The sequence below is a fragment of the Protobothrops mucrosquamatus genome, unplaced genomic scaffold, assembly GCF_001527695.2.
Source record: "Protobothrops mucrosquamatus isolate PMUCROS unplaced genomic scaffold, P.Mucros_1.0 scaffold1711, whole genome shotgun sequence".
NCBI lineage: Eukaryota > Metazoa > Chordata > Lepidosauria > Squamata > Viperidae > Protobothrops > Protobothrops mucrosquamatus.
This window is the reverse complement of record NW_015387860.1, coordinates 61482-71552: the sequence shown is the minus strand read 5'-3', so window position 1 is coordinate 71552 and position 10071 is coordinate 61482. Positions and strand designations below refer to the sequence as shown.

The 10071-nt window shown below is 37.5% G+C and overlaps 1 protein-coding gene across 1 annotated transcript in view; it reads right to left on the bottom strand.

The window, feature by feature from the left end:
• EIF4E3 (eukaryotic translation initiation factor 4E family member 3) overlaps positions 1-10071 on the bottom strand; it is a 24619-nt gene that overhangs the window by 9611 nt on the left and 4937 nt on the right. The window contains exons 2-3 of the mRNA XM_015822872.1: positions 2477-2549; positions 2066-2160 (exon numbers count right to left, since the gene is read on the bottom strand). Coding sequence (XP_015678358.1) covers positions 2066-2160; positions 2477-2549 — 168 coding nt within the window. The remainder of the gene's footprint in view (positions 1-2065; positions 2161-2476; positions 2550-10071) is intronic.

Here is a 10071-nt window from a genome sequence, read left to right as displayed (position 1 = left end):
GGGCATGAACTAATTGGGTCAAGTCCAAGGCCGTCATGGAGGCCAAGAACTCCCGAGCTGCCGCCGACGTTTCGCCCGCCGATGGCAGATTAAAGTCCCCCATGACTATAAGTCTGGGGGTCTCAACTGCCACCCCGGCTATCACGTCGGCCAGCTCAGGCAGGGCCGTTGATACATAGCAGGGAGCCAGGTATATAATTAATGATTATCAATAAGCTTTAGGTTTAAAACTCCTGTTGAGTTCTTTATTTTGTCCCAAGACCAACAAACAGAATTAGCAAAATAATTACATACATAAATTGTCTTATATAACTTGCTAATCTGACCACTTGCATGCAGAATCTTCTCAGTGGTGATTAAGTACTGTCCTGCATAAAATAATCCTCAATGTGATAAAATATGAAAGCCTACTTGCAGCACCTCTAGATTTAAAATGTTAGGAAAAAGGCTGAATGGATGGATGGCAAACCTATGGTGCCAACTGATACAATAGGTGCCAAAAATGTTAAAACTCAAGGTTTGAAATATGAAAATTTACAGATTTCAACCAGATGATCGTTAAGATCCCTTTCAGCCCTTGTATGCTTAGGATTATACGACTTTATCACATATTGGAACAGGACATCAATAAGTGCAGTTGATTAATTTATTTATCATATTTACTATCTTTGTGTGCTGCCCATGAGATTTATAAACTATAAATATATTTATAAACTATTCAAGGCAGGATTTATCAGCAGAAGAATTTGAATAGATGACCAGCACTGAATGTGTCAGAATCCAACATCCCCCAATCTGACATATTTTAACTAACTAACTAACTAAACATTCTGAAATAATCACCAACACTTCTATTTACAATCAGGGGAACATTTTAGACAATATAAGCAAGTTTCAAAATGAAGGCTTCACTTTACATAGTAAAGGACAACCACAGAGGGAAATGAAATTATATGATGATGGTATTATTTAGAGAAGTAATGATGAAATTCTTGACCCTTGTTCATTTGAGGAAGGTTGTGTTTAAAGTAAAACAGCTTACAACAGGATAACATTTTACTATTTTACTTGTTTTACTATAAAACTCAGTAAACGTCACTATTACTCTTTGCCAGTTTGCTACCAAAATTTAAAATGATTGGGGTGTGTGTGTGTGAGAAGAGGAGCCACTATAGCAGCGGTTCTCAACCTATGGATCGCGACCCCATTTGGGGTCGATCGACCATTTCACGGGGGTCACCAAGCAAGGCTGTCCACCATTTTTTTTCCCTTTTCCGGTGGGTGCCTTACCTCCCTTGGGCTGGGCCAGCTGGTGGTCGGCCTGCTCCGTCTCTGCGGCTTGCCAGCTACGCCTCGGCCGGTGCAGGGGGCGGAACCACGCATGCGCAGCGCTCCTGGGCAGGGAAAGTCCTTGACTTACGACCGGTTTAGTCCTCGACTTACAATCGGTTTAGTCCTCGACTTACAACCGGTTTAGTCCTCGACTTACGACCGGTTTAGTCCTCGACTTACGACCAGTTGGGGGTCACGGCATTAAAAAGGTTGAGAACCACTGCACTATAGCAAATGGGGCCTACAGGCAACTGATCTCTGATTTATGATAGGATGCAGATGACATAACTACAATTGCAATTGCTGATACAGCGTGGACTTAAGGGAAGAACAGTAAACCATTACATGAAAAAGTGGGTCCACTAGTTTATCATTGCAAACTCAAAACTCTCTCTGAGTAAGTAAATTAGTACTTCAGTTCAGTAGATTTTGGCTTTTCAGCAGCATTGTTGCAAGCATTTCTACCAAAATTTTGCAAAGTTTGTTTTAGTTCAAATATATGCAATAGACAAACATTATATTGCATAACATGAACTTTTAACCAGCACAATCCATGAAGCTTTGAAAGACAAACATGAATCATCTTAATGTAACGCCCATATTTATTAGACATAGTAAAGGTCTCTAATATTCTTCTGTTCTTTTTTTCCCAATGTCTTTTATATTGCTTTTTTTTTCTAACTAAGAAATACAACAGATTCCCAAAACATATCTATCATTTGAATATACATACCACAGTGGTCGTCTTTCTCCACGCATTAAATGATAACTACATCTCAGCGGCAGGCTTGTCACCGAAGGAATATTATTATAAACACTCCAGAAGATCTAAATGGATAATGATTTTATTAATTTACACATACTAGCAAACAATATGAAATTATTTTTGTTTAGGAAAAAAGATCACAGCTCATTTATAAAGCACCTGCTTTACATACACAAAAATTCAGCTGCACTGAGTAGCATTTTCAGCTAAAATAGAAATTGCCTGAAATTCTCTTCAATCACTGGTAGTTAAATGCAGTGACACCAAGTAAAATGGTTGCGGTCTCCTTTGGTTTAAGAAACCTTCCTTCCTAAAATCTGAGACCATCATAATTTTATATTCCATTATGTAATTCTCATGCTTAGCACAAGTTTTTACCTGTACAGTTTCTACCGTGTAGATCTTCTTCAAATTTGATGCACACTCAGCTGCTGTGGTACCGGGAAGGGACCTTAAAAAGTTAAAAGAAAACAACTGTATAACAAAATGTACTCAATAAACATCAGAGGGGGAAAAAACAGTGATCATAAAATCGATGTTACACACATAACAGCAGCTTACCTTAAATGCTGACATTATAAAACAGACATGTCAAACACAAGGCCCGGGGGCCACGACATGGTTTCATATGGCCCGCGAAGCCATCCTGGAAACAGTGAGGGAATGGCCCCTGCCGCATCGGCCCCGTCCCCTGGGTGCATGATGGGGAGGTGTCACCCTTTGTGAGGAATGAAGAAATGCACCATCGCCTGGAAGTGGCCAGCAAATGGCCCTCGCCTACTTCACATACCCGGCTTGATGGGCTCTGGGGGAGGGGTTTCGGTAGGCTCTTCCAGTGGACCATGCCTTGGCGCTTGCCCTGGTCCCACCCCCTTCTGCCAGAGACACTCAGATCTGTCCCACTCCTGCCCAGGCCCCCACAGGCACCCTTGACGCGAACGATGTAGAGCTGGCCATGCCCACCCAGTAGGCCACACCCACTCCAGCCAGGCCCACCCAGGCCACACCTACCTGTCCCCCCGAGGACAACCGCAATGCTGATGCGGCCCTCAATGAAATTGAGTTTGACACCCCTGTTATAAAAGGTAATTCTTTTTTTTTAATCTTCAATGGCATTTAATATTATAACTGATGCAGCCATTGGGATGTTTGTAGCAAAGTAGTGGCATGAGTGCGGCATTCAAAATAACATGCATTTCTTTTCTACTGCGTACAGAACATGAATGTGAATGGCCAATGTTTGTGTGCAATAACAGACCATAAAAAGGGAATTAGGTACAGCTAGTTCCTACTACTACGATTTAGGTTCTGTGTTTCCCATATCCAGTTTAGTTTTATGCACACTGGATAGTATATTCCCCTGCAAGAGAAAAGTTTGTAGTTGGGTGGCACCTACAAAATTATGAGTTGCTAAAAGCATGTTACCAGTTTTAGTTGAAGTGATATATGCAGTCTTTCCTGGATTGGGCTCATTATTGCACTAATGCAGTGTTTAGCATAGCTGGCTGGGGAATTCTGGGAGTTGAAGTCCACACATCTTAAAGTTGCCGAGGTTGAGAAACACTGCACAAATGCATTAATAACTTCAGGACTAACTTATTTTAACACGTTTTACATGGGGTTCATCTCTTAAGGGGCCACTGCAAAATGCCATTGCTAAATTACTCAAGGGATCTTTATCAAACACAATGTTTCTGTGATGAAGGAGTGAACATCAATCAGTTACCAAGCCAGATCCAAGGCTTCAGATCATGTTCAGTATATACCTACTTCCATATATACCTATCTGCACTTTGCATTCTAGAAATATCTTGCTGGCAAAACCACGACTAGCTGGTATTTCATTAGCTATGATGTGGAGATTGGCTTACTTATAATCCACCACATGAAACAAATTCTTTATGAATATCAGATGGGCCCACACTGCAAACTTTAAATTGAAAATTTTATTAATGACCCAAAAATTTTATGTCTTTCTATATCTAGCTTTTTACATTTCTGCTAATTATTACTTGATAATGGTGGTATTGCTTTATCATTTTATATGTTTGTATTCTGTTGTATAGGATAGGCACAGCTTTTCAGATACAATGATTTCATTGTTTTCATGATGAAAAACAATGTATAGCTTCTATAAATAAATGCAGAAATACATACAACCATAGTGATGAAGGAAATCACACAGTGGAAAAAACAGGGAAATTCACATACTTTACGTAATAAAAATGTGCGAAGCCACAATCTTTCTGTTAGCCTATTTAAATCACAAAGTATTCAAAGCTACTTAGGTTAGGCTGCAATTGTACACCCATCTAACTTGGACTAAATTCCCAAAATAAATTGCATTTATAAGTAAAAACTATATACAACCCCATTCAGATACTGAATAAAGACAAATTGGGAAAAATATTTGACTATTACAGTAATTATATACCTTCTCCATAATTTAATTTTAATTCTAATATTTAGTCTCAGCTTTTATTTTAACACAGTGGTGTATTTTTTATATCCTGCATTTTCACAGGGATTAAATGGATGGTACGTTCATCACACTCATGTTTTGACGAATTCTTTTATTCAACTCCTATTTTTACCACTAGATGGCAATCCACTATGAATTTACTGTTTCAAGTTAAATAATGATTACTTAAATCTTACTTCAACAATAACCTAATTTCATTGGAACTACTTCAGTACATTCAAGTACTGAAAAGCATCAGAACCTGGCACAGTATAACACAGCATGATTGTTTAACCATAAATGTAAGTATTATACATTATGTTCTATTCCACAATTAATCTACCAGCAACCATTAATGCTAATGCCATAGTACGTACCCAATATGCACTAGCAATTTGTTTTGGTGAAACTGTAACTGACAAATATTATAGTAAAATGGAGAAGATGCCAAGCACGAAGACTGTAACAGCCAGGGCAATAAAATGACAGAATGTTGGATTTGATTTGAGAGTTATCTGCACTCATGCCTTTCTTTACTACTTGTTCTATCAATGATAATCTTGTTTTTTTATTCATGCATTTTATTCTGGGAATAAAGGAACCATAGATCAATGTTACCATACACCTTATTCTAAATATTCTATATTAATGAGGAATGACAACATGTCATCCTTGCAGCTTTGAAAGTATACAGATTGTTAAACTAAAGGAGATCCAGTCTACAAGCAGAAAAACAAGCTGCATGTATTTTTATAACTATTGACTGATAACAGTTGCATAAACCTTACAAAACAGATAAAGAAATAATGGGTAAGCATATTGAACAAGGACAACGATTCCATGCACCCCTTCTTCATTGTTTGCTGTTACCAGGTTTAATCATTACAGTTGCATTTTCTTAAAAAGCAAACCTTAATATTGAAAGATTTGTGTTTACTTTGCCATACAGAGAATAGGCAATATCAAACCCAATGTCATGCTGTCAGTGTGACAGTTGCATTCCTTAAAGCAACACTTTTCCCCCCAAACTTACACAATAGCCCCAAAACAGCTTACAATAATGAATAGAATAACAAATGCTATACTAGCACAAGATCTCAAATACTTAAAACATGCACAGCCTTAATACAGACATAATAGTGAATAATAGCATCAAATGGTTTCTTTTAATTATTATTATTATTATTTTCAAAGCTTCAGATCCATCAATGTAGGTTTAATGAAGTTAGGCTTATTTTCTCCCAAAGTATGTCACTTTAGTACACTTATTTAAACTGAAATAGCTTTTTGCTACTTAATTGGCTATTTTTTTCAATTTAAAGAGATTCTTCTGGAACTTTTCAATCTCTTTTATGTTTTACTATTTTGAACATTTTTGTACTATCCACAAACATAGCCACCTCAGTGCTTACTTTACCTATCAATCAAGATAATTGATAAACAAGTGGATCCTTGGGGGATTCCACTTGTGATTTCCTTTAAACTGCCCATTTATTCCTTGTCTTTCTCTTTTTAACCAATTTATGTGCCATTAAATCAGAATCAACTCTTAGCAACGGCCTAAATTTTCTTTAGGACAATCTGTCTCCACGCTGGTCCTTCAGATCTTCCAACGGTATCCACTGCTAATAGTAGTAGTAGTAGTAGTGGTAGTAACATCAGATGGTTGAAGAAGAAAAAATGGCTTTGGAAGAATATCTGAAGGACAATGATGAAGATGCACTGAAATTAGTATATCAGGAAGGCTTACTGACTACTGGAGAGACCAAACTAGCCTACAAGAAAGACCAAATGAAGAACAGAATAGAGGCATGGGAAGACAAAGCACTACATGGCCAGTACATTAAAAAAATAGCTGGGAAAGCAGATAATAACAAGACCTGGCAATGGCTAAGAGCCAAAAAGCTTTGAAGAAAGAGACCGAGGAACTAATTCTGGCTGCACAAGACCAAGCCTTAAGGACAAATGCATATAAAGTCAAAATTGAGAAGACAGCAACAGACAGTAAGTGCCGCCTATGCAAAGAAGCTGAAGAAACAGTGGACCACCTGGTAAGCTGCTCCAAGAAGATTGCACAGACTGACTACAAGCAGCGGCATGACAAAGTAGCAACAATGGTGCATTGGAAGATCTGCAAGAAACATCATTTGCCTGTAAGCAAAAACTGGTGGGATCATAAAATAGAGAAAGTCATAGAAAATGATAACATTAAACTGCTCTGGGACTTCAGAATTCAAACAGACAAGCACCTGCAAAAATAACACCACGGACTTAACAATTGTCGATAAGAAAGACAAAAAAGTCTGGATAGTGGATGTGGCAGTGCCTGGAGACAGCAGAATAGATGAGAAAGAACTGGAGAAGGTAACAAAATACAAAGACCTACAAATAGAAATAGAAAGACTGTGGCAAAAGCAAGCAAGGGTAGTACCAATAGTAATAGGCGCCTTGGGTGCAATCCCAAAACAAATGGAGCACCACTTGAACACCATTGGCATTGACAAATTCGCTATTAGTCAATTGTAAAAGGTGGCCTTACTAGGAACTGCTTCCATCCTGCGATGATATCTGTAATATCATCAAACATCCACACCTGCCTATCCCAGGTCCTGGGTAAGGACTCGATAGGTAGACAAAATGCCAAATCCAGTCTGAACATCTGGCTGACTGTGCGATGATCCATAATAATAATAATAATAACAACAACAACAACAACAACAACAACAACAACAATAATAATAATAATAATAATAATAATGGCTTTTCCAAAGAACTAGGTCTTTGACTAATGTGTCCAAAACATGATAATTTAAGACTGGCCGTTGTCTCAAATGAGAGGTCTGGATTGATTTGTTCTATCATCTATTTATTTATTTTCTTGGGTATCTATGGCAGTCTCAGAATTTCCAACACCAAAATTCAACAGTATCACTATTGTTTGTTTCTTCAAAAAAAAAAAACCTTTGCTTCTATAGTCACAAAGAATACAATGGCTTGCATAATTATGATTTTTGTAGATATAGATATAAAGGTAGTCCTCAACTTACAATCACAAATTGAGCCCAAAATTTCTGTTGTTAAGTGAGACATTGGATAAGTGAGTTTTGCCCCATTTTACAACTTTTCTTGCCACAGTTGTTAATCACTACAGTTGATAAGTTAGTAACCTGGTTGTTAAGTGAATCTGGCTTCCCCCATTGACTTTGCTTGTCAGAAGGTTGCTTGACCGCAGGACAAAGAAACTGTCATAAATGTGAACCAGTTGCCGAACTTCTGGATTTCGATCCCATGATCATGGAGATGCTGCAAAGGTTGTAACTATGAAAACGGTCATAAGTCACATTTTTCATTGCCGTTGTAACTTTGAAAGGTCACTAAACGAATTGTTTTAAGTCAAGGACTACCTGTACTCCCACATCTCAATATTTTTTCCAAGGTCTTCATTGCTGTTTTACTATTCAGTGCTATTCAGCAGCATATTCCAACTGCTAATTCCCTTGCTGTTGATAAACAATTCTAAAAGGCAAAAGCTTTTTAACTAGTTATACACACACACACACACACACACACATATACATACAGGCATTTTACTCTATAGCTGCTAATTTGTTCCAGAGTTTTGAACTTTGCCAAAGGCTTTTAAAATATTCATTCATTCATTCTTTCATTTGACTGTCCATTTAATATATGACATTGGGTGGCCGACAATAATAAACATACACAAAACAAAAATAAATCAGATTTTAAAAGGCCAGAATTGTTGTGTCTAAGTAATAACAGTTTAACACAGACACAAGATGGTCTTACCCAACGTCCTGATCCAATATCCAGAGGAAGAGATATGTCTTTAATGTTCTATGCAAAGCCAAGAGGATATATATACACTATATAGACATACTGCAGTATTTAATGTACTACTGAACTATTAAATATTAGTTTACAGGCTTACTTCCATCACATGGCTTTTGGCATTTTCAAAAACTCAGGAAGATGAATAAGCTACCTATTTGCTTTGCTAATTTGTGCCTTTCCTTCCATAAGGTTACTCATTGAAATCCCTTTTCTCTTTATTACTTTTTTCATTAACTTGTCCAGAACCAATGTTACCCTGACCTAAATTTCCCAGATCTTCCTGAGGCCTCAGGTTGATTTGAAAAATGAATTACCTACTTTTGCTGAGATCTGCATTTTCATATTTGTTTATTTTTAAGGAATTCTGCAGAATCGCCATCGGAACCTTGTGGTTAATCTGTCAAGATTAAAATTTGTTACCGCAACTTGTTTTTGGTGTCCTGATTTCCACCTTGACAAAGTAAATATAGGATATCCTCAACTTACAGCCATTCATTCAGTGACCATTCAAAGCTACAATGGCACTGGAAAAAAAATCACTTGACTGTTTTTCACACTTACAGCCTTTGCCGCATCCCCATGGTCACATGATCAAAATTTGGGTGCTTTGCAATTGGCACATATTTATGACAGCTGCACTGTCCCAGGTTATGTGGTCACTATTTGTAACCTTCCCAGTCAACCTCTGACAGGGGAAGTCATACTCACTTAACAACTGCATGATTTACTTAACAACTGCAGGGATATGCTTAACAACTATGGCAAAAAGTTTACAAAATGGGGTGCAGAGGATAACAAGGACAATTATGTATTAGTAAAATTAGTAATTTTGTTTGATTTTAAAATAAATATCTGTTTGAATGTAGAAAATGCAGGAAGATCATAGATGCTACTAACAGCATCTTCTCCATGATACAAAAAAGGTTAAAGGTTCTAATCCATATGAAAAGAACACAATGTATATTATTAAAGTAGCTCCAATGTATAGTTTTCCTTGATTGTGACCAAGGAAAATTCCGTAACACTTGAATCTTTCTTCTCTTTTCCATATACTGCTTTCTGTGACATTTAACTCAACCAGGATGCTAGGAAATTCAAATGTTTGCACATCATTTTTGGCATTACAGGGTGGGGTGGGGTGGGTGGCGTCCTAGTAACAGTACTGTCAACTATGGATTGTGTTTTCCACTCAGTTTAAATAGGCATTTTAGGAGAACAATACTGTGTACTGCAAAATATGAACAGAAACGTATAGTACAGGCAAGAATGGCAGAATAACCTTGAAAAACCAAGGTTATTGTATGTACAGTATGTATGTACAAAGTATATAATCTAATACCAAATGAAAAATCCAATACAGTATTCCAGATCCAAGATATCTCCGTTTTGGGATGCTCAAGAGGATACACTAATTATGAAACTTGGCAACGGTAACATCTGGGTTGCCTACTAATTACTGTAACACTTGGGCAAACCATAGTTGTGGGAAAAGCACAAGAGGAAGTAAACATACATAGCAGCAGAATCTTATAAGCTCATGTCTGATTTATAGAACTTCAGGCTGGTACAGAAGCAAACTGTTAAGGACAGGAGAGCCAAGAATGCTGATATTTCAGGGAGTAGATTTGGAAGAAGTCCAACAGCTGTCAAGTTCAAGAAA